Here is a 25,425-nt window from a genome sequence, read left to right as displayed (position 1 = left end):
AGTTTTACTTTATCAGGTTGCACCCAGGCAACTTCAACTAATTTCAATAGTGAAGCATCTGCCTTTGGCTCAGGTCATGATCCCGAGGTCCTGGAATTGAGCCCCTCATTGGGCTCCCTGCCCAGTGGGGAGCCTGCTTCTCCCTCTCTCCCTGCTTGTGTTCCCTCTCTCGCTTTCTCTCTGTCCAATAAATAAGATCTTGAAACAAAAAGCTTTCATTTCTCTTTCATAATGGGCCTTGTCCACCTTTGCCGTGTCTTCAAATTTTGCTTTCTCTTTGGTAGACATGGTCTTCCACCTCTCCAAGAGCTTCTAAGAAAACTCTTGAGAGGTTGATAGAAGCATCCAGGTGCTTGTTCTTGTGCTCCTCTCTGCAAGTTTGCACAGATGAATGCATATGATGACATGTTGTTTCTCAGCTTCTTAGGATATTCTCTGCCCGTAATTAAGTATTTTCCTCAGCGAGGCACAGAATGACCAATGCCCGGCTGGCTCTCACTTACCTCGGGGCCATCTTTGTGGAGCTTAGTGTACTGCAATGGCCATCCTACTGCATTTCTTTCTTTCTTTCTTTTTTTTTTTTTTTAAAGACTTTTATTTATTTATTTGTTTGACAGAGAGAGATCACAAGTAGGCAGAGCAGCAGGCAGAGAAAGAAAGAGAGAGAGAGAGAGAGAAAGGAGGAAGCAGGCTACCTGTGGAGCAGAGAGCCCAATGCGGGACTCGATCCCAAGATCCTGGGATCATGGCCTGAGCAGAAGGCAGAGGCTTTATCCCACTGAGCCACCCAGGTGCCCCACTACTGCATTCTTAACTAGAATGTATCTATGGGGAAAATTCCACCTCATAAAGTTTTTGATTTCAGCTAAGGAGGGATTGTACTGGAAGGATGGCATTAATGCTCAGTGACCTTCAGTTTCAGATGAGTATCTTCTTGCCCATAGGAATGAATTGGTGACGTGGATTATGGTTCTGTCCTGGCCAACGGAATTTCATTGCTCTACTTCAGTTGGGCTGGGAACTAGAGGCAAGAGGAGGAAGTGCCAGGGTCATCACTACTTGGTATGTACTGTGACTTCTTATCGAAGCTCCCCCTGGGACTTAAGGGGATGAAGCAGTAGTTAAACGTGGGGGCTGTGGCTCCCTAGATGCTACCTGCCAGGAAGGAGGGTGAAGGCTGAGGAGCCCTCTCAGCCTCTCACTTTTCCTACCTCCAGGACAACCAAACATTTCCAAGGGAGTTTCCTCACACAGAAACCGTGACTATAAAATGCCCTGTGCAGCCTCCCTGGCTGAGCTCCAAGCCGAGGCCAGCTGCCCCATCTGCCTGGATTACCTGAGAGACCCAGTGACTACTGACTGTGTGCACAACTTCTGTAGCTCCTGCATCCACCAGCGCTGGGAAGACCTACAGGACATCCTCCCCTGTCCCGTCTGCTTCCACCACTGTCCTGACAGGACCTTCAAGAGGAACATGCAGTTAGGTCATGTGACTGATTTGGTCCAGCAGCTTCCCACCAGGAGGAGCAAGAGGAGACTGCAGGAAGGGAAAGCCCTGTGTGAGCAGCACGGTCAGCCTCTGTCCCTGTTCTGTGAGAAGGACCTGGAGCTGCTGTGTCCCCGGTGCAAGGTCTCCTCCGGCCACCTGGGCCACCCCCTGACACCCATTGAGTGAGCTGCGGCTGACCACAGGAAGAAGCTCAAATGCTACATCCAACCCTTGAAGAAGCAGGTTGAAGATGATGAGAGGGGGTTAGAAATGCAAGTCTCAGAATCATTTGGATTTTGAATGAAGATAAGAAATTACACTCTGATTTTAAACAATTTAAGAGGTTTATTTTTTTTTTAAGATTTTATTTATTTATTTATTTTTAAAAATTTTATTTATTTATTTGACAGACAGAGATCACAAGCAGGCAGAGAGGGAGAGAGGAGGAAGCAGGCTCCCTGCCAAGCAGAGAGCCCGACGTGGGACTCGATCCCAGGACCCCGAGATCATGACCCGAGCCGAAGGCAGAGGCCCCAAACCACTGAGCCACCCAGGCGCCCCTATTTATTTATTTATTTTGGAGAGAGAGAGAAAGAGAGAGAGAGAGCGCGCGAGTGAGCACGAGAGGGGAGAAGGTCAGCAGGAGAAGCAGACTCCCTGCTGAGCTGGGAGACTGATGTGGGACTCCATCCGGATTCCGGGATCATGATCTGCGCCGAAGGCAGTTAAATTTAAGAGTTTTCTTAAAGAGTGGCTCCTCGGTGGCTCAGTGGGTTGAGTCTCTTCCTTGGACTCAGATCATGATCTCAGGGTCCTGAGATGGATCCCCGCATGGGGCTCTCTGTACAACGAGGAGCCTGCTTCCCCTTCTCTCTCTCTCTGCCTCTCTACTTGTGATCTCTGTCAAATAAATAAAATCTTTAAAAAAAAAAAAGAGTTGTTTTTTTTTCCCCATTAAACAGTTTATTACAACACTACATCTATTGTAATCAAAGTGGTGCTGTTTACAGACATTATCATATGAACATTTTTAACAAGAACAAACTACTATAAAAACAAGCATTTACTTGACGTTTTTTTTTCCAATTGCTTGCACATTATAATGGCCAAATGTATATAACCAGTAATAAAGTTGCAAAAGCTATAACTTTTTAAATCACACAGGTTTCCTTCAAATAAAACAGTTAAGCAACATAAAAAATAAAAGTAGAGCTACTGGTTACCATTTATGCAGATTTGCTTTATTCAGATCTATTCCTGTTCATTTTATCCATGAATCCTTACAGGTTCAGTTCAATCACAAGAAGCAAACTGCTGGACAAGCATCATTTTTCCCCCATGAAGACTGTTTTGTCTTGGAAGGTGTTCCTCTTCCTTCAGCTTCTTCTAACGATGACGATACTCGCGCTCTCCGTCCCGTTCTCGGTCCCGATCTCGGTCCCGGTCCCGATGTCTCTCTCGTTCTCTGCTTCTCTCTCTATAATAATCATCATGACGATCTCTACTACGGGATTTATGACGCCGACTCTTTTCTCGTGATCTACTATGGTCCCTCTCTCTTGATCGTTCACGTCTTCTTGATCCAGAACCATAAGACTTGGATTCAATTCCATGAAGGCAATCTTGCAAAGAGCTAATAAGAACTTTGCAACGATCATCAGCAGATACTTTGGATTGTTTAATTAAAGAAATTGCAGTTACCAATGTCTCAATAGCACTCCCATAATCACCAGCACTGGCATCAGACACAGCTCTTGAAATAGCACTGCTTGAGATTGCCCTATTTCTATTCATGATTTCTTCAAACTCAGCTTCACTCAATGGCGTTCTTGCAGTATCCATTTCCCTTCCAGGATACCCATAGTCACCCCTATCATATGGTGGGGGTCGGCCATATGGATCTGTTGGTGGTGGACCCCGGCTATCTGATGTAGGCATGCCGCTGTTAGTCGGTGGAGGAAAGAAAGCTGGATTCACATGTGGAGCTGGTGGTGGGGCACCTGGAGGTGGTCCAGGAAGATGCGGAGGAGGAGCAAGTGTAAGGGGTGGCCCAAGAGGGCCAGGTGGGCGAGGTGGAAAAGGGCCTGGAGGTGGAGGTGGTCCCTGCTGTGGAGGTGGTGGACCAGGAGGGGGGCCGTAGCCTGGAACTGGAGGTGGAGGGCCAGGAGGAAGCGGACCCAATGGAGGCTGCCCAAAAGGTTGTCCAGGAAAAAGAACTGGTGGTGGAGGGCGATCTCCTCGATTAGGAGGCCCAGCTAAAGGAGGAGGCAGAACCTGACCAGGAGGTGGAGGACCCGGTGGACCAGGTGGGCCTGGAGGACCTAAGGGTGGACGTGGTGGAGTCTGTCCAGCTGGAAAAGGTGGGGGTGGCCCTCCTGGTCCTGCTGGTCCAGGAAATCTGTCCCCACCGGGAACAGCCCCTGGAAAACGGCCCCGTCCTCTACCACCTTGTGGAAATGCTGCACGTGAACTGCCTCCTGGAGGACCAGCTTTACCTTCCCCAGACATTTGTCCTGATTGTGTAGTTTTCCTGGACTGCATTTCAAATTGACTCAGGAACTGTTTATTGCATGGAGTTACAACAGGATTCTGACCATGAAGTTCTCTCTTAGGCAACAGATCCATTAACTTTTTTGAGGATGCTTCAGATCCAACACCAACAAGGGCAAACCCCTTTGACTGGCCATTTGCCCGGTTTTCAAAGAATTTTATCTCCAAAATATCATTTACTCCCAAAGAGTGTACTGCTTCAGTTAAGTCTTCATCAGTTGTCCACCATGTTAGGTTTCCAATATACAATGCAATTCTCTTTCCAGTATATGTATAGACAACATTTGGTGCTGCTCCTTTACCCACATCATCACCAACAGTTGGTGGGAGAGTATCCATGTAATCACGGTCTTCTGGGGCATCTCCATTATTTGCAGATGGAGAGATGACATCATCATACAAATCTATCTGATCATGCCCACCATATTCAGCCTCCTGGTTGAACTCTTCGCCCACATCCGCGTAAATGTCTATGTGGTCCACACCGTCCGCCATCTTCTCTCGGCCGAGGCCGCCGCCGCCTCCTCAAAAGAGAGTTTTCTTAAAGAGAAGAATTAAAATTACAGATTGAAGAGAAAGCCATTCAAAAGAAACTGAATGAGGACAAAGTAAAATTCTCACAGCATGTGAGCATTCTAAAAGGCCCCTGTTTGAAATAATAGCAGATAGGTGTGTAGTCAGAACAGGAGTTGCTCCCAGGTTTTGAAACTATCTATAATTGGGGCACCTGGGGGGCCCAGTTGGTTAAGCATCTGCCTTCAGCTTAGGTCATGATTCCAGGGTCATTGGATCGAGCCTTGTGTCAGGCTCCTTGCTGGGAGCCTACTTCTCCCTTGCACGCTCCCCTCCTCTCTTGTGCTCTATCCCTCTCTCTCTCAAATGAACAATCTCTTAGAAAAAAAAAAAGAAAGTACCTATAACAGGCTCAAAAACCTAAACGAACCAGCCTTCTTTTCATATGAATTCAAGAAAAAATATATTGGTTCGCCTAAATAATATTTTAACCTACAGAAAATTATCAATCTGTTTAAGGCCAGTTTGACCCTACATATTGAAACGGCTCACCCCAGTATTAGTATCTCAGAAGACAGAAAAAGTGCAACATTAGGAGAGGTGAAAACAAACTTCTCTTGCAGTCTCAGCAACTTTACTTTTTTACCAGCTGTCCTGAGTCTCCAGAGGGTTGTTTCTGGCAGGCATTATTGGCAGGTGGAAGTAAGAGGAAATGGTCAATGGGCTGTAGCTGTCTGTAGGAATCTTTTCCCAGAAATGCAGTGACTTCCCCGTCCCCAAATGATGGATGCTAGTAAATCTAGTTCTGTCTGGTCCAATAAAGTCCAGGCGGATTGACATTTTTCTGGACTACGAGTTGGGGAAGGTTTAATTTGAGTAACAGTTCTCGTATCTATACTTAACACTGATACATTTAGGGAAGAATTTAGGGCTTATGTTTTTTTTTTTTAAATTTAGGGCTTATTTCTATATTGGACCGACTTCAGATCTTACAGTATAGTAACTCATGAATAAAGAAATACCTGGGGACTTTCGCAGGTTGATTATTTTTCTTTCTGTTATTCACACATGCCACTTGGAATGTTAACTATATAATTACTAATTGTTGGAATGATATGATCCCAAGAATTAATGGTAATTTGGGCTTCGGTTGCATGTGGGTTTTACCTTTCTAAAAGTGATTCTGTATTCGCAGGAAATTGCAAAGATAGTGCAGTGTGTTGTGTTAATACCTAAAAGATAGTCATCTCTCAGTGCCTCTCTCTTTCAGTAACTACGATGTATTACTTAGCACGAATACTTCATATAAATGGTGCAGGAAACAAATGTAAAGTGCTTTTGTAATCCCAAAATCAAATATATAAAAATTACAGGTTTTGGGATGCGTGGCTGACTCAGTCCACAGTGCATGTGACTTGATCTCGAGGTTGTGAGTTTGAAGCTCAAGTTGAGGATAGAGTTTACTTAATAAACAAAATTTTTACATTATCTTTTCAAATTTTCATAAGTGCATTTGCAACATTTATAATTTTCCTATGTATTATCCATTTCTAGAAATTCACCAGTTGATTGAATCAGTATTAAATTCTATGCTTTACAATATATTGAAGAAAATGGTCTTTACTTTTGGTATTGTTATATTTGGAAAAGCCTATTTTTTTATTTTACTTTATGTTACGTTATGTTATGTTATGTCATGTCATTTTACTTTATTTTTTTGAGAAGCCCATTTAATGCCAGAAGGTTTTAGAGCACTTTTTGCAGAACCCAGTGTGTATAGACCTTATCTTACTAATTAGTGGCCAGGATTACAACCTAAGCAAATTTAGAAATACTCTTAAGGTACAAAAGTACCATAGTCAGTTTTTCATTTTGTCTTTGTTTATACAAGGTATTTACAGAATTCTGTTTATTTTGCCTTTTCTTGCATTTTTGAAAACCAGGTTCATATATAACCATATACTTGTGTTATATTACATTATGTTAAACTGTCATTTTAGAAAATACTTATATTTGGAATCCTATATGTATATTGTTTATAAATCTTGGTAATAAAGAGTTTTATTTTGTGGCGGGCCTGGGTCGCTCAGTCTGTTGGGCGTAGGACTCTTGATTTAGGCTTGGTTAGTGAGCTCAGGTTATGGGATGGAGCTCCCTTTCTGGCTCTGTGGTCAACATAGCATCTACTTGTCCTTTGGGGCCACTCCCCCCCCCTTCAAAAGAGAGAAAATCTGTGAAAAAATTTCATTTTTTATATTTGTACTTTATGTCTATAATTTGAGGACGATGCTCAGGAGAGTTTTTGGAACCCCTTTCTCTTCTTCTTCTTCTTTTTTTTTTTTTAAAGATTTTATTTATTTGACAGAAAGAGACAGCGGGAGAGGGAACACAAGCAGGGGGAGTAGGAGAGGGGAGAGGGAGAGGCAGGTTGCCCACTGAGCAGGGAGCCCAATGCGGGTCTCTATCCCAGAACCCTGGGACCATGACCTGAGCCAAAGTTGCTTAACAACTGAGGCACTCAGGTGCCCCTGGATCCTTTTTGATGAGGTAGCAGGAAGCCCTACATTGATCAGGACAGTGTGTAGCGCTTACCTCAGCTACTTGGCAAGATAAAACATCCTACTTTTTCATGTAAAGTGTGGATCTGAAGGGCACTGCTCTAGTACTCCACCCAGCAATTTAACTCCATCCATCACATGTGTGATCTCTCAGCACTGTCACTGCAACTAGAAAGGGCATTAGAATGACACACTGAGGCTGAAAAACCAACAGCAGGAAGTGACACGCATTTTCAGTTATTCCATTTTCTAAAATTAATTGCAAAAGCCCCACTTATCTGGAAGGTGGCTGGAAAGAATACATTAGTATGAGGTGAAAAGCCATCATTTGCCACAATTCTTGATTCCAATTAGACATCAGTGAAATTCACATTAATAGTGCTAGAATTTGCTAGAATTAAAACTCTCCAATTATAACTTGTGAATAGATTGATGCTGAAACTGGTAATAGTTTTGGCTTCATTTGACAATAACTTCACCCACATTAGAGATGTTTCTTTTTAAGTAAAATAAGCATTAAAACACTTTTCAGTGGGAGAATTATAAAGCATTATTATAATGAAATCCTGGTGAGTCATTAGAAGAGTTGTTGAGAGTAATGTCCAAACACATTGGAATGAGAGGGAAAAAAAAAATCTCTTAATTGGCCAAGGCTTCTGTGGGTATGGAGCCCAGGAGCTACTTAAATGACATGATAAAGGCCAGGGATAAGGTTGAGTTAAAACGCCAGGGGCGGTTCTCCTTTGCCTCATTTTGATAAGCACAAAATTCATTCACCATGGTTAATTAAATAACACAACATACAGTTACCACAGTGTGTGTCTGTGTATACACACAAATTTTATATATATATAATATATACACACATATATATGTATATATATATATAATTTTTTAAAGATTTTATTTATTTGAGAGAGAACAGGAGCCCGGGGTGGGGAGGGGTAGAGGGAGCAGTACAAGCAGACTCCCTGCTGAGTGGGGAGCCCCGTGTGGGGCTGGGTCCCAGGACCTGGAGATCATTATGACCTGAGCCAAGGGCTGATGTTTAACAGACTGAGCCAACCAGGAGTCTCTTCAGTTAGCACAGTATATTAACTGTGATTCCATAAAGTTCAAACTATATGGACCCTGAAGGCAGGGTCTCCAGCCACAGAGGATGACTCTGAAGTCTTGAAACTGAAAGGCATTTGCTCACTGGATTTCAGAATTGCCTGGAACTAGTAACCCTTAAGAACTTCAGCACAAGTGTGTGCAGCCACAACCCTGGTCTTCTGCCCAGCACATTCTCTCAACAGTGGAGCTCCTAAGTTTAGCTGTTTCTGCAATCTAGATAGGTCAAGCCCTCCCAAATCATCAAATTCTCATTCCTTTTTTTCTTCCCTCAATTTACTTTTTTCCTCTCCATTTTTCTGTAAGCGGCAAGAAGGGAACCAGGTTGTCCCTTCAGTACATTGCTTGGCAATCTCAGCTAAGTATTCAGGTTCATCACTTTCAAGTTAGGCTTTCTGCACAACTGGAGGACACATTCAGCCATGTTTTCCCCTGCTGTATGACAAGAATTAACTTTCCTCAAGTTTAGAATAACATGTTCCTCAAATCCTTTTTTAAAAATTTTAACGTAATTTTTATTTTATTATCATTATTATTTAAAAAAAATTTTTTTAAAGATTTTTGTTAGTTATTTGACAGACAAAGATCACAAGCAGGAAGAGAGGCAGGCAGAGAGAGATGAGCAAACAGGTTCCCTGCCGAGCAGAGAGCCCGATGTGGGGCTCCATCCCAGGACCCCGGGATCATGACCTGAGCCAAAGGCAGAGGCTTTAACCCACTGAGCCACTCAGGCTTGCCATTATTTTTTTAAAATAGACTCCATGCCCAGCATGGAGCCCAACATCAGGCTTGAACTCGTGACCCTGAGGTCAAGACCTGATCTGAGATCAAGAGTTGGACCCTTGGGATGCCTGGGTGGCTCAGTGGGTTAAGCATCTCCCTTTGACTCAGGTCATGATCCCAGAGTCCTGCTCAGTGGGGAGCCTGCTTGCTCTCCCTGCTTGTGTTTTATCTCTCTGACAAATAAGTAAATAAAATCTTAAATAAGCAAAAAACGAGTTTGATTCTTAACCCAGCTGCCCCTTTTAATTTAAATTTTAACCTTTAAGTATTCTCCACACCCAACATGGGGCTCAAACTCAAACCCCAAGATCAAGAATCACACCCTCTACCAATGGAGCCAGCCAGGTACTCCTCCTCAAATCCTTCTGAACTTTCTCCAAAGCAGCTTTAACTTTAATGTTCCCACTAATATTCCTCTTATGAGGAATATATATATATATCTATAGATATATATATATATATTCTCCCTGCTGGGTTGGCTAATCCCATTGTCTGTAATATGAGTTACTGTACAGATTTATACCCCAGGGAAAAACAGTCTTGATGAAATTGACTTAGACAATTGTTCCACATTGTCCTAGAATAGCTGATCTGATTTAAGAGCTGATATCTTTGTATCCTCTTCAAACTGCAACCTCAAAGCAAATGGCTATCAGCATTTACTACTCGGTTGACCCTTTTTCCGTGATTTCATAATTGATCTGGCAGCAAAGTCACTTGAATACTCGTCTGTGTTTATTTACTTTCCGTTGCTTATTCATTCTGTTCTTGACATTGAGATTGACAAGAATCAGCTGTGACTCTATACCAGTTTTCGGCTTGCCAGGGCTCATGATTCCCCCATTAAAATTCTGTGGTTTTAAAGGGGGATACTAAGGGGGAGGGCATAAACACAGGGGCCCTAAGCAAGATGGTGAGAAGAGGCAGTGACACAGTTTCAAGCTAATGCCCATGGGACTTGCTTGATTGGTTGGGGTTAAGGAGTTAGAGGATTCAAACATGCTTCCAAGGATTTCTGCATTTGCTATTAGTCCAATGGAGGGTCCGCTACTGAGATGTGGAGATGAATAGTTTTCTTATGTGGCAGAGGAGCTTGGTGGTAAATCAAGTGACATTGTTTTCACATTGTTTAAAAAATACTTTTATTTATTTATTTGACAGGCAGAGTCACAAGTAGGCAGAGTGCCTGGCAGAGAGAGAGGAGGAAGCAGGCTCCCCCCTGAGCAGAGAGCCTGATGCAGGGCTCGATCCCAGGACCTTGGGATCATGACCTGAGTCGAAGGCAGAGGCTTTAACCCACTGAGCCACCCAGGCACCCCTGTTTTCACATTTGAGGGCAAATATTTTTAAAGACCCTAGGCAGGGCAGAGTGTGAGTGGCTGGAGCCAAGGCAGTGGGGAATTGCTGTTCTCTAGTCCTGTATTTCCAGCTCCTATGATGGTACCTGGTTACTAATACTTGCTCAATAAATATCTGAGGTATTTGTTTTTATTTATTTATTTCACATAATCTTTATGGCCAATGTGGGACTCGAACAAGACCCTGAGATCAAGGGGTCTACCAACTGAGCCAGCCAGGAACCCCTACTTGTGGTATTTGTCAAATAATTAGTTAATTATGGAATATATAAATCTCATACACCAAAATGGTACATTGCACACCTTACTAATTGATTTTGTCTTCCTGCTGTGACTTATTAGTCCCACATTTCCTCCTCTTTACTATAAGGGTTGATTCCGCTCTTGGCTGTCATTACAACAAAGAAACAGTAAAATCAGGGCGCCTGGGTGGCTCAGTTGTTAAGCGCCTGCCTTCAGCTCTGGTCATGATCCCAGTGTCCTGGGATCAGGTCCCACATAGGGTTCCCTGCTCTGTGGGGAGTCTGCCTCTCCCTCTCCCGCCCCCCCTGCTTGTGTTCCCTCTCTCACTGTCTCTCTCTCTCTTGCTCTATCAAATAAATAAATACAATTAAAAAAAAATAAACATGGGGCGCCTGGGTTTATGGCTCAGTGGGTTAAGCATCTGTTTTCAGCTCAGGTCATGATCTCAGAGTCCTGGGATCGAGCCCCGCATCAGGCTCTCTGCTCAGCAGGGAGCCTGCTTTCTCCCCTCTCTCTGCCTGCCTCTCTGCCTACTTGTGATATCTCTCTGTCAAATAAATAAATAAAATCTTAAAAAAAAAAGTTAACAGTAAAATCGTCACTTCTCTGCCAACCACTACCACCTCCCATCTCCAGGATAGATCTTATTTATCCAAAAGAGAATGTATTTACCATGTGAGGGGAAAAAAAAAACCCGCATTCATGAACCCATACAAAAACATAACTCTTGGGAGTAATATGTAAAATCCACATGATGCACTGAGGAGGACCTGACATCACACATTTAGTATTCCTGCCTAAAATGCTTAACCTACACCTGAAGAATTCATCAGACAGTTCCAACTATGGGATGGTCCACAAAATAAGTAGTTTGAATTCTTCAAAAGTGTCAATATTATGAAAGATAAAGAAAAACTGAAGAACTCTTCCCAATCAAAGGAGAATAAAAATGGCAACTAAATGGAATTTGTGCTCCTATATTGGGTCCTGGATCAGGAAAAAAAAATCTGTACAGAGCATTTTGGGACGACTCAGGAAATGTGAGTACGGACTTTACATTCAATTATGATGTAACAGATGGGATCAGTGCTAAATTTCTTATATGGTAACTGCACTCTGGTTGGCCAGGAGCACATCCTTATTTTTAGCACATAATCTATTGAAGTGTTTGTCTTCTCCAATGGTTCATAAAAGAAAAATAAAGCTCTGAATAAACAGAATGATAAAGGAGTGGGGCAAAATAAAAGCAGGCCCATCTACAGGAAGAATATACTATGGTCACTAGACTCCTCTTGTAACATTTCTGTGGATGGAAATCATCCAAAAATGAAAACTATCGGGATGCTTGGGTGGCTCAGTCAGTTAAGCGTCTGCTTTCAGCTCAGGTCATGATCCCAGGGTGCTGGGGTAGAGCCCTGTATCAGCCTCCTTGCTCAGTGGGGAGCCTGCTTCTGCTTCTCCCCCTGCCTGCTGTTCCCCTCTCTTGTGCTCTCCCTCTCTCTCCCTCTGACAAATAAAGAAATAAAATCTTGGGACGCCTGGGTGGCTCAGTTGGTTAAGGAGCTGCCTTCGGCTCAGGTCATGATCCCAGCGTCCTGGGATCGAGTCCCACATCGGGCTCCTTGCTCCGCAGGGAGCCTGCTTCTCCATCTGACTCTGCCTTCCACTCTGTCTGCCTGTGCTCACTCTCGCTCGCTCTCTGACAAATAAATAAAATCTTTAAAAAAAAAAAAGAAATAAAATCTTAAAGAAAAAGAGACAAAATTAAAAATATTTTAGGAGTGAAAAAAAATCCCAATCTTCCCTTTAACATGGGAAATACATTCTTTTCCAAGACAACTGTAAGGACAGGTAGGATATTAGGAATTAGCACCATGGCATATATAATATCTGTGCATTGCTATGTCTTGAAAACAACATGCCATACACCTTATTTCTTCTGTGTTCATGTTGAGATTTCTGATTTTTAGAATTTTTTAAAAAAGATTTTATTTATTTAATTGACAGAGAGAGACACAGCGAGAGAGGAAACACAAGCAGGGGGAGTGGGAGAGGGAGAAGCAGGCTTCCTGCTGAGCAGGGAGCCTGATGCCGGGCTTAATCCTAGGATCCTGAGATCATGACCTGAGCTGAAGGCAGATGCTTAACGACTGGGCCACCCAGGTGCCCTGGGTTTTTAAAATTTTTTAAATTTATTTATTTATTTATTTATTTGAAAGAGAGAGAGAGAGAGAGAGAGAGAGAGCATGAGCAAGTAGTAGGGGAGGAAGGAGAGGGAGAAGCAGGCTCCTGGCTCATAAGGGAGCCTTATGCAGGCCTTGATCCCAGCCCTGAGCTGAAGGTAGATGCTTAATGGACTGAACCACCCAGGTGCCCGAGACTTGTGTTTTAGTGACAAATAACAACTTGGTTTCCATAAAACCTAAAATTATTGGTTTTCCATTCTTGCTTATAGTTTTGAATATTCTATTGGTGTGTAAAGTTGGTAGCAATTTAGAAAATTGCAGTGAAATAGTTTTTGGCTGTATGAGTGCCATAAATAAGCACGCATAATATTTAATACTTTAAAAAGGATAAAACAAAAGCAAAATAAACAAGTGGGACTATGTCCAACTAAAAGAAAGCTTCTGTATGGCAAAGGAAACAACAAAATGAAAGGCAACCTATCAAATGGGAGAAAACATTTGCAAATCATATATCTGTTAAGGAGTTAATATCTAAAATATATAATGCAGTCACAAACTCAATCTGATTTAAAAAATGGGCAGAGGAACTGAATAGACATGTTTCAAAGAAGATATCCAAATGGACGTGAAAAAATGCTCAACATCAGTAATCATCAGGGAAATGCAAATTGAAACCACGTGAGATGGAGTCACCTGGGCAGCTCAGTTGGTTAGTGTCCAACTCTTGGTTTCCTCTCAGGTTGAGGTCTCAGGGTGGTGAGACTGATCCCCGAGCAGGCTCCTCACCCAGCCCAGAGTCTGATTAAGACTTTCCCTCCCTCTTCCTCTCCTCTGCACTTTCTCTCAAATAGATAAAGAAATCTTTAAACAAACAAACCACAATGAGGTATCACCTCACACCTGTTAGCATGGTTATCAAGAAGACAAAAAGTGTTGGTAAGGATGTGGAGTAAAGAGAACTATGTGCACTACTGGTGGGAAGGTAAATTGGCTGCAGCCACCGTGGAAAACAGTATGGAGGTTCTTCCCCAAATTAAAAATAGATCTATGTGATCTAGTCATTAAATTCCTCGGTATTTATTTATCTGAAGGAAATAAAATCACATTCTTGAGGAGACATCTGCACTCCCACTTCCATTGTAGTATGATTTACAACAGCCAACACATGGAAAGAACTTAAGTGTCCATCAACAGGTAAAAAGATAAAGACAATGTGATATGTAATCATATATATATGTAAAATACACACACACACACACACACACACACACACACTGAAATATTCAGCCAACAAAGGGGAAGGAAATCCTGTCATTTGCAACAACATGGTTAGATTTTGAGGGTATTATGCTTAATGAAATATGTCAGACAGGGAGCACCTGGGTGGCTCAGTAGGTTAAGTGTCTGCCTATGGCTTGAGTCATGATCCTAGGCTCCTGAGATCGAGCCCTACTTTGGGCTGCCTGCTGAGCAGGGAGCCTGCCATCATCTCCCTCTCCCTCTTCCTCTGCCCCTCCTGTCCCCACCTATGCTTAAATAAATAAAATATTTAAAAAAAAAATAAAACGAAATATGTCAGACAAAGACAAATATTGCATGATCTCACTTATTTGTGGAATCTAAACAAAGCAATACAAAACAAAACAAAAACCCCTCTAGTTACAGACAATAGATTGGCAATTGCTAGAAGTGGGAGGGGTGGGCAAAACGGATAAATGTGATCAAGAGGTAAACTGGGACACCTGGGTGGCTCAGCTGGTTAAGCTGCTGCCTTCGGCTCAGGTCATGATCCCAGCGTCCTGGGATTGAGTCCCACATCGGGCTCCTTGCTCAGCAGGGAGCCTGCTTCTCCCTCTGCCTCTGCCTACCACTCTGTCTGCTTGTGCTCACTCTTGCTCCTCTCTCTCTCTGACAAATAAATAAATAATCTTAAAAAAAAAAAGGTAAAAACTTCCAGTTATAGGATAAGCAAGTCCTGGGGATAATATATAGTAAGATGACTATAGTTAACTGTATTTTTTTAAAAGATTTTATTTATTTATTTGACAGAGAGAGAGATCACAAGTAGGCAGAGAGGCAGGCAGAGAAAGAGAGAGAGAGGGAGGAGGGAAGCAGGCTCCCTGCTAAGGTCAGGTCATGATCCTGCTTAGCAGGGAGCCTGATACAGGGCTTGATCTCAGGACCCTGAGATCATGACCTGAGCCACCCAGGTACCCCATATAGTTAACCTATTGTATATTTGAAAGTTACTAAAGCAGTAAATCTGAAAAGCTCTCATCTCACACACATTTGTAACCATGTGTACTGATGGATGTTGACTAAAACTTACTGTGGTAATCACTGCAATATATAAATATATCAAATCATTACATTGTATACTGAAAATGAGTACAATATTACATACCAATTATATCTCCATAAAAAAATATAAAAAGCACAAGTCTAAGTTGTAAAAAAAAAAGCAAACCCATGAAATAAAATATATAAGATCATCCCATCTCATTTATATGCATATACATATATACATATACATACATATAATACAGATATATACATATAATACATATAATATAGATACATACATATAATATAGAAATATAGTTACATATTTAAATGTATAAAAACAAAAGATAGGGGGCCTGGCTGGCTCAGTCAGAGGAATATATAACTCTTGATCTTGAGATTATGAATTCAAGTTTACTTTGGGTTTAGAGTTTACTAAAAATAATAAAAGTAAAAAAAATGCAGAAACATACAGGAAAGATAATAGGAGCTAACATTGGGGAAGATTACACAATATTGTTTTGATCTTATACATTTCTGTATCATTTGATTTTTTAAATATGCATACTTCAGTCTATGGTAAATTAAAAAAACATTTTTTTAAAGGTATTATATTAACAAACTGACTTCCCACTCCATATGTATAGGATATCATTTCCACAGTTTTTGGTGCTCAGGAGAATGTTACTGAAACTCATTTAATTTTCTTGGTTGCTTCATTTTCGTTTGGTTGGTTGTGTGGGGGACCTTGCCAGCTCATTATATATGGTAATTCAGGAAAGGCTGATCTCTTATCTTTTAGTTTTCCCCTTTATCTTCATCCTCGGCTTGCAGTTTCTCCCACCCAGGCACTCACACCAGTATACTTGATAAACTATTTTAAATATGCATGAATCCTGGTGAAATACAAAGTATTAATTTGTGTCACTATGGCTGCTTGGTGGCTACTGATTTTTACTGCTATGCTTGGTTTATCTATACATATCATTTAGGAATCATCCACGTATATTGTGGGGAGAGGCTTTTTTTAAAAAATATTTTATTTATTTATTTGACAGGCAGAGATCTCAAGTAGGCAGGGAAGCAGGCAGAGAGAGAGGGGGAAGCAGGCTCCCCACCGAGCAGGGAGCCCAATGCGGAGCTCAATCCCAGGACCCTGAGATCATGTCTGAGCCGAAGGCAGAGGCTTAACCTACTGAGCCACCAGGCGCCCCGGGGAGAGGCTTTTTAAAAATTACTGAAATACAGGCCTATTAATGTTTTTCTTTTTTTAGAGATTTTATTTTTCAGTGATCTCTACACCCAAAGTGGGGCTTGAATCCACAACTCTGAGACCAAGAGTTGTGCACTCCGCCAACTGAGTCAGCCAGGTGCCCCTAGGCCTATTATTTGTTTTTACAGTACAAAACATAAAGCATATTTTGTTGTCTATGATCTATCAGTATTCACGAATGACAATGTTTCATTTTAAGTGGCCGATTTAATCATTTTTCCTGGTTTAGCAGCATAATACGGTTAAACCACAAGCAATGAATTCTTGCTGATTTTTAACATACAGAATCCTATATTCGAATGCAGAAAATGATCTATTTTCCCTACAAAATTATTTTAGAAGCACTTTCTATTCATTTCCCATACTAGCCCTTGGAGCACTGACATGAGAGACACAGTCAAATGTAGAATGCCTATATGGGTAGTGATGGAGTGATTGTTAAGAAAGGACACAGGTCACTGGCACCTGGGTGGCTCAGTTGGTTCAGCATCTGCCTTCCGCTCAGGTCAAGGTTCCAGTGTCCTGAGGTCCAGCCCAATATTAGGCTCCCTGCTCAGTGGGTAGCCTGTTTCTTCTTCTCCCTCTGACTTTCCCCCTGCTTGTGCTTTCTCTCTCTCTCAAATAAATAAATAAAATCTTAAAAAACAAACAAAAAAAGGACACAGGTCTCTCGAAACAGGAGGCGGAGTAGGGTGCAGGCTGTAACCTCAGGCTTATGCTCCTTGGGAAGGAAATGCACCCCCAGGGGGCTCCACTGGAAGTGTCCCTCATTGCCCCTGTGGGTAGGGGTTGGGGCAGGATACATGGTAGCTGTGCTCTAGGATTCTGAGTTAGCCTTGCCTGGGTTCTTACCCCTCTCCATCTCTTAACCTCTCTGGTCCTCAATGTTCCCATCTTTAAATTGGGAACCATAACTGCTGTAAGGGTTATGTGAGATTCAGAAACGTGTTTGGTTTGAGCAAGGACACATGTCATTTATTTCAGGTCATAGGCTGGGCCTCCTCCAGCGGCCGCCATTCCCAGAGCAGCTTCTCTCCCGGCCTCTGCCTCACGGCCCACTATGGGGAACCATAGTCACTGTGTGGAGGAAGCCCCTGTGATTCCATTCACTTTAGGTGAGGGCTAGCCACCCACCACCCAGCAAAGACCCATGAGCTTCGGACTTACTCCCCCAGGCAGCTGTGAGAAATGTGGAGGGGCTGGGCGCCCTGTGGGAAGTGCTGGGTGGATGTGCTGGCCTCAGACCAGGGCAAGCGCATGCTGTAAGACAAGGACTTGGAAGCAGTTACCCACATAGGGACTAATGGGGCTGGCTTTCTCACCTTGGCTCCGCTTATGGAAAAGGCAGTTTCGGTCACAAGAGCGTCCAAGGCACAGGCTCAGACTCTGAGGGTTCTCAGGAGCTGCAGACCCGAAAGCTGCTCCTGCAGGATGCTCCACAGTCCTCGTGCTGCACAGTGCTGGACGGACGTACTGCGAGGACAGGGTGCCACTCAACACCTGAATTACATGCCTGGGTGGGGGGAGGGTGGCAGGCGGGGGAATGAACTGGCCTCATTAATCTTTCAGATTCAGTTTCCTCATCAGCCAAAATGGGATTGGGGAGGACTGCAAAGGCACAAGTGAGATTATGCGTGTTAACACAGCCCTCTCCACCTGGTCTGATTCAATCACGGAAGATGCCTTCCCCACCAAACAGCACCTTGAAACTGCCTCACCCGTACCCTGGCCCCACCATTCCTCCGCGGAGGAGGAGCGAGCAGACTGATGGGCGGGCCCCTAAAGCTCCACCCACCAAACGGTGTATATATAGGGTGGTCACACACCGTTATGGGCAGTGGCTTCTTATCTGCAGTGGTTTCGGCCGCCCCTGAGTGTGAGCTTCTTGGGTGCAAGCCTCACAGACCCGTCCAGAGTCGCCTGTCCCAGGTAAGCAGGGAGTTGGGACAATGTAGGGACTGGGAGAGAGGGCTGGAGAGTGGTACAAGCTGTAGTCCCCTGAGCTCCTGCTCCTGCAGGGCCAGAAATCGCACCCTGCAAGGGAATCTCATCTTGGGTTTGGTTTCTTTCTTTCTTTCTTTCTTTCTTTCTTTCTTTCTTTCTTTCTTTCTTTCTTTAAGATTTTATTTATTTGACAGAGAGAAATCACAAGTAGATGGAGAGGCAGGCAGAGAGAGAGGGAAGCAGGCTCCCCGCTGAGCAGAGAGCCCGATGTGGGACTCGATCCCAGGACCCTGGGATCATGACCTGAGCCGAAGGCAGCGGCTTAACCCACTGAGCCACCCAGGCGCCGCGGGTTTGGTTTCTTTTAACTGACTGAGCCACCCAGGCCTCCCTTATTTTGGTTTCTCTTAAAAGACGTGCCATTTCTGATGGTTACCAGTCCCTCAGTGAGCCTTGTCCCAAGTTACCTAAAAATACTGATAGTTCTTACGTTGTCTTATCCTAGAAGCAGAAAACAGGTAGACAACCATCTGTGTATGACAAAGCTCCCAGAGGGGCTGATCTGAAACAGCATGTAGAATCCTCTTGCGGGAGGTCTCAGTGAGGGGCAGATTACCTGTAGGTGGGGAGTGGAGGGAATAGTGCTATGAGGCCAAGATCTCTGGTGCTCAGGTCCTGTGCAAGCTTGATCTTCCTTAATCTAAATACCTGCCTGCTTACAGATGCTCAGAGGGTATAAACGAGTTGCCCCAAAACACTCAGTTTTTAACGGAGACCCAGAAACCTGGCCAAGTTTAGTCTTTCAACAGCTTTAGCCAAGGATTGAGGAGATACTTGGTGATACAGTCATGGTGGTCATAGCATGGAGGTTATGGTTCTGTAGGGAATGCAGATCTCCAGGACCTGTGTGAATTTACAACAGTCATGGCCTTAAAAGATGAATTCGTGATACTATCCTTACTGTTTTGTGACACCGTGTTAGGAGAGGTGACCCATCACAGAGTCAGGAAGGTCGGATCAAGAGGAAGTGACAAATGAATGGAGAGCTGGTGGCCGCATAGGAGACAACTAAGGGTTCTGCAGGTACAAGGGTGGTGGGGCCAGAGGGAGTTCATCCTGCTGGAAAAGGGAAGGCAGGTGACAGCTGTGGAGAGCTTGGTGGTTGGAGAAGCTGGAGCTGAGGGCAAGGATGTGGCCTTCCAGATGGGAGGGTCCTCCTGTGGGAGACGGTAATGATTAGATCCGAATGCATGGAGAGCAGAAGCATGGAGGCCCAAATGGGTGCTGGACTCAGTCAGAGATAGGTTCTGAGGGTCCTGAGTCTGGAAAGTCTGGGGTAACATTAGTTGCCTTGGTCACCTTCTATGTGACCAAGGAACGTTTTGTTGCTAGGAACATTTCCTCCTTCTCTCTAAATGCTCTCTGACTTATAAAAGATCTCGTGGTCTCCTTCTGGCTCCACTACCTTCTGTTTGCAGTCTTTCAAATCTTTGCCAATCTCATGAGATGCAAAGAATAATCTCTCTTGTTTTTCATTCTCATGTCTCTAAATTACTGAAACGATTTGCTTCAATTTCATGATTGGCCATTTGTTTATCTTCTTTGGCCATTTTTATATCCAGATTATTCATATGTTTGTTTGAATTACTTGGTATAAGAGCTATTTATATGTTTTGGGGGGAAAAAAAGATTATTACCAGCACCCCAGAAATATTTCCAATGTTTTTCCCAATTACTAGCCTATCTCTCCTCCTCAAATACTTCGATTATGCTGAGGTCTAACACCATTAAGTCATTTTCCTACACACAGTCTATATTATTTTGTGACTGGTTTTTCTTCACACAACATATCTCTGTGGCTCATCAAAGTTTTGGGGTGAAGAGGAGTTAGTGCCTTCCCATTATTGATTAATGTTCCATTGTATGAATATACCACAATTTATTCATGCATTCTAATGTCAGATACTGGAATTATTTGAAGTTTGGGCTTGTGAAAAATGTTGTCATGAACCTCCATGTAGGTCTGTTGATGCATGTATTTTGAAGCTGTTCTGGTTCATACTTCCAATGGTTATACAGCCTGAGTAGAGTAATTGGGTCCCAAGGTATGTGTAAGTTCCAAGTTGGTTACAATGCAAAACAGTTTTCTCAAGTGATTATACCAACTCACATGCTCACCACCTGTGTATGGGTGTTTCAGTGACAGCACAGATCACCGAGACTTTATATTTTAATACCTTGAAATTCATTTTGGGAACTCTGACAATCAAGCAGAGATTGCCTTAAACCCATCAGGGTTTAAATCAGTGATTAAATTGATTAAGTCAATGTATTGCTTTAAATTGATGATTAAATCAATGGACTTTTTAAGGGGTGTTCCATACACGACTCTCTAGTGGGTAACACTTTACTGATACCAACTTAAAGTGTGGAGTATTTACTAGGACACATCCTCTGTGGGGTGCCCTTTAGTCCACATTTGTTCCCTCAACCCTGAGAGTTGGCCTCAGCCTTTCAGCCTATATTTCAGAATCAGTAACTGCTACTCAGGGAAAACCCCATGCCCTCTTCTGGGGATCTTGTCCCCACCAATCTTCACTAGTTGGTATCTCATCAGTGGTTATGGAGGGCAGTTGTGTATATATGTGTGTGTTTCTTAGTATTTTCTCACATTGAATTCCTGATCTCCCAATTTCATTCTATGCATCTTGTCAAAGTCACAGCTTTCTGACTTGGCAGGATCCTCAGAGTAAATCTAATCTAGTCCAAACCACTTATGTACACAGTTGGATGAATCCTGCAGTTGAGATGCTTAAGTGAAAAGTAAATTTTGACATATTATGAATTCAGTGCTGTGGTTTAAGAAATATCTGTGTTTTATTTATTTATTTTAAAGAACTTATTTATTTCTTTGATAGAGAGAGACACAGAGAGAGAGGGAACACAAGCAGGGGGAATGGGAGAGGGAGAAGCAGATTTCCCACCGAGCAGGGAGTCTGATGTGGGATTCAATCCCAGGACTCTAGGATCATGACCCAGGCTGAAGGCAGACGCTTACCAAGTGAGCCACCCAGGCATCCCAGAAATATCTGTGTTTTAAACCAAAAAAATACCTGGTTCTTTTATTGGATCTTTGACAAGATTGAAATGATTGAGGTTGGGATTTGTATCCTTATTTACTTGATTCTCTTAGAGATGAGGATGTCATTTATTTCCCCCAGATCCCCCAGATAACGAGTAAGGGGAAATCCTACTCAGGATGGATGCTCAATTTGCAAAGCCTTTAACTTTCTGCAATGCCATGCAGCTCCCTGTGTTGGTGTGGGTGTAGGTAGAATCCTGGGGGTGGAGAGAAGAATTGGTGGCTGCCTCAAATGTGGCAGTGAGCAGGGCTACAAATACAGTATATTTTTTTTTACATGAAACAGTATTTTCTCCTCTCCAGGGATGAAGAGGCACTTTAAAGTTGTGTCTACATTCTGACCAAGAGAATTGCATAACTTGGCTTCTCATCCTCCAAACTGCCAACGGCAGCTGGTTGCCCACTAACCTGTGACTGGCTGCAGTTTCCCTGGGCACCTATCTTTGTATTTGAGGCCATTTGCCTTAAAGGAGTGAAACGTTCAAGATAGGAAGGAACGGCAAGATCTGAGGGTGTGTCTGAGGCTTCTCAGTGGAAAGAGCCTTCAAAGTCCCAGCTCTTGAAGAAAACCCACCTCAGTCCAGGTCTTCCTTCACAGCCCAATGGCAGTCCCAGCAGCCCTGGCAGGGCTCCAGGCAGAAGCCAACTGTCCCGTCTGTCTGGATTACCTCAGAGACCCCGTCACCACCGAATGTGGGCACAACTTCTGTCGCTGCTGCATCCAGCAGTCCTGGGCTGATTTCAAGGACAGGTTCCCGTGCCCTGTGTGCCGTCACGCGTGCCAGGAGAGGCACTTGAGGAGCAACACCCAGCTGGGAAGGATGATTGACATTGCCAAGCTCCTCCATGTCACTACGACCAAGAAGAGGAAGCTGGAAGAGGAACATCTGTGTGAGAAGCACAACCAGGTCCTGACCCTCTTTTGTGAGGAGGACCTTGAGGTGTTGTGTCCCAAGTGCACACAGCCCCCTGATCACCAGGGCCACTTGGTGAGGCCCGTGGAGGAGGCCGCCTCTCATCACAGGCAGAGGCTCAGCCATTACATCAGGCAGCTGAAAAGGCAGGTGGCAGATGTTCAGAAACAAGTAGCCACCCAAGATCGAAAACTCTTAGAACTGAGAGAGATGGTGCAGTACCAGAGTCAGAAATTAACCTCTGAGTTTGAGCACCTGAACGAATGTATAGACCGTGAGCAAGAGGCTGTTCTGGCACGGCTAGCGGAAGAAGAGAGAGACATTCAGCAAAAACTCTGTGTGAACATCACCACCCTTTCAGACCATGTTTTCACTGTCCGACGCCTCCTAAACCAGGTGGCAGAGAGGAGTGTGATGTCAGAGGTGAAGCTGCTGGCAGGTGTCAGGAGGATCCAGGACAGGTGTGCAGGCCTAAAGCCCCCAGCTCTCTATTCTTTCCAGTTAAGGACTGAAGGATGTAGTCTCCCTCCACAGTACTTGGCTCTGCAGAAAGTTATACATAAGTTTAGACAAGAGGTTACTCTGGATCCTGAGACTGCACACCCGAATCTGCTTGTCTCTGAGGATAAAAAGTCAGTGACATTTGTGAGGAGAAAGCCAGGCATTCCTCAGAATCCAAAGAGATTTCTGGTCGTGCTGGGATCCCAGGGCTTCGATGGTGGCCGACATTACTGGGAGGTGCAGGTCGGTGACAAGCGGGAGTGGGCAGTGGGGCTTTGTAAGGACCCCCTTTCCAAAAAGGGCAAGCGGCCCCCTTCAGGAGGGCACAGTTGCTGGACAATTCGGCTGCAGGACGGTGGCTATGTCGCACAAGGGGCCGCTCCTGTCACTCTTGCACTGAAGGAAAAGCCCAAAGGGGTTGGCATTTATCTGGACTATGAGTTGGGGGAGATTTCCTTTTACAGTTTGAACGACAGGTCTCATATCCATTCTTTCATGGATACATTTTCTGAAGTGCTGAAGCCTTACTTCTGTGTGGGGCATGACTCCAAACCTCTCACAATCTGTGCAGTGAGGGATTATGAACTGTGACTTGGCTTCATTTTCTGTCTGTAACTTACGGACAGTGGGTGGAATATTGTACAGCTGTCAGTGAATGTGGTGCCAATTTTTTTTAATACTTTTGTGACTTAAATACATTTTCTCGTTTTGTTTTCTTTTTTTAAAAAAATTTTGTTTGAATAGCCAAAGAAATGTGGGGATTAACTGTTTCTGGAATTCTAAGATCAAAGTATATACATTATAGTTTTATAGCTCCAATAGATTTTTGGGGCACGTTTATGTATTTACATGTACATATATTGTATTAGACTTATTACACATTTTGTACACTTATAGTGTAGTCCCATATGTAAGTGCCATTTATATGCCAGGCAGGAGAAAAGACATAATTGTAGGGAGGCAATTCTCAGTGGGTCTATCCTGTTTCTGGGTGGTAATAAGGTACTGACTGCTCCACATTATATGGTCAATGATGTTCTTATGGGGGACAGCCTTGGAAGATAGAGATGGTGTTTCCATCCAGACTATGTAATAAATCTCTTCAGATCTTTCTGGTGTGTGTGGTGTCATCAGTCCGTACAGCGAACAAAATTTTGGGTGAGGGTCCACCCTGGCTATACAAACCTGATCTTGAGGTTGGTGTTCTGAGCAGACTTCTAGAAATGTTAACTAACTTCTTCAGGGGTTTTCTCCTCTTTCTTTCTTTTTCTCTTTCTTTCTCCCTTTCTTCCTTCCTCCCTCCCTCCCGCTTCCTTCTTTCCTTCCTTTCTTTCTTTCTTTCTTTCTTTCTTTCTTTCTTTCTTTCTTTCTTCCTTTCTTTCTTTCTTTCTTTCTCTCTCTTTCTATCTGCTGCCCAAAGAAATCATGCACTTAGAGCATTTATGCCTTTACTTGCAAATCAGCGCACCTTTAATGGGGTCTCCTCCAAGAAAAGGCTCTAGAATCCAAGTCAGAAAGAAGGAAGAAAGACTGGAATCAGGGAAAGGAAATGAAGCAGTAGAACAGAGGGCCACAATTTGACCTAATTGGCAAGTTGAAATTTACTAAAAGAATCTATAGAACAGGTGCCTGGGTGGCTCAGTAAGTTAAGCGTCTGACTTTCGGCTCGGGTTGTGATCCCTGGGTCCTGGGATTTGACCTGCATCAGACTCCCTGCTGAGCAGGGAGCCTGCTTCTCCCTCTGCCCCTCCCCATCCGACATGCTTCCTGTCTTGCTCACTCTCTGAAATAAAAATAAAATCTTTTAAAAAAATCTATAGTACAGGCAAAATAAAAGGGTGAGAGTCTATTTTGTGCCTCCATAACCTAGATGCTGATTTAGTGGGATCCTACTAGAATGTTAATGATGCTACGGAAAATAAAAGAGACATCAAAGAGGTATGCCTCATCTTAGCTATCAGAATGGTTGCCTTGCCTAAATTCCCCGTGGTCACAACCACATGTTCTCCTAACATGCCTCACAGAAGGCATGGATGAGCTGACCCAGTGAGTAGTAAAATTAAATCATTGACACAAATTGGCTTCACAAAATGGACCCGGATGAATGCCCTACCCCAATAGATCATATGACTAAACATTAGTTGAAACAGCATTCAAGAATTGAAATATATTATTGAAGATCTATATAGAGTACAGGTTATCCCTACAGCGTCTCTGTTTAACATGCAGATTTTGCTATCTTTAACTTGAGAAGAATGGATAGCACCTCACAGTGAATCCCTATAACCTTAATGCTGTGGTCCCACCCAGTGTTGTCATAATTGAATTCCATCCAATCAACAACTGGTAAATATCTGGCTATTATAGATTCGGCCAGTATATTAGATTTAGGGTTTATTTCAACAGCTTCCCAGCCATAACTTTCCTTCACCTCCAAAGGGCTATCATATACCTCTACCCAGCAGTTCTAGCTACCTCAATAGTTTTGTCTTGGCTTATAATCTTTGAGGCAAGATTTTTACTACATTCAACTTTCTCTAAATCATAAATGATTTATATTTATGACAAACTCCTC

The 25,425-nt window shown here is 43.4% G+C and overlaps 1 protein-coding gene and 1 pseudogene across 2 annotated transcripts; one reads left to right on the top strand and one right to left on the bottom strand.

Annotated features, from left to right (window-relative positions):
* Positions 1 to 1,270: 1,270 nt before the first annotated feature.
* Positions 1,271 to 23,441, top strand: LOC309863900 (tripartite motif-containing protein 75-like; the record flags this gene model as incomplete). The annotated part of the gene is made up of 8 exons (XM_082729142.1): positions 1,271 to 1,671; positions 2,776 to 2,914; positions 3,736 to 4,010; positions 4,417 to 4,574; positions 17,694 to 17,819; positions 18,205 to 18,278; positions 19,377 to 19,522; positions 22,034 to 23,441. The coding sequence occupies 8 exons, from the start codon at positions 1,271 to 1,273 to the stop codon at positions 23,439 to 23,441; spliced, it is 2,727 nt and encodes a 908-aa protein (XP_082585268.1).
* Positions 2,430 to 4,560, bottom strand: LOC309862861 (cleavage and polyadenylation specificity factor subunit 6 pseudogene; annotated as a pseudogene). Its single transcript has one exon. The product of its transcript is annotated as a cleavage and polyadenylation specificity factor subunit 6 pseudogene (transcript).
* Positions 23,442 to 25,425: the final 1,984 nt, after the last annotated feature.

This window comes from Mustela nivalis, assembly GCF_964662115.1.
Source record: "Mustela nivalis genome assembly, chromosome: 4".
NCBI classification, from domain to species: Eukaryota; Metazoa; Chordata; class Mammalia; order Carnivora; family Mustelidae; genus Mustela; species Mustela nivalis.
Note: the sequence above shows the minus strand (reverse complement) of the source record. Positions and strands in the feature narration are given on the sequence as shown.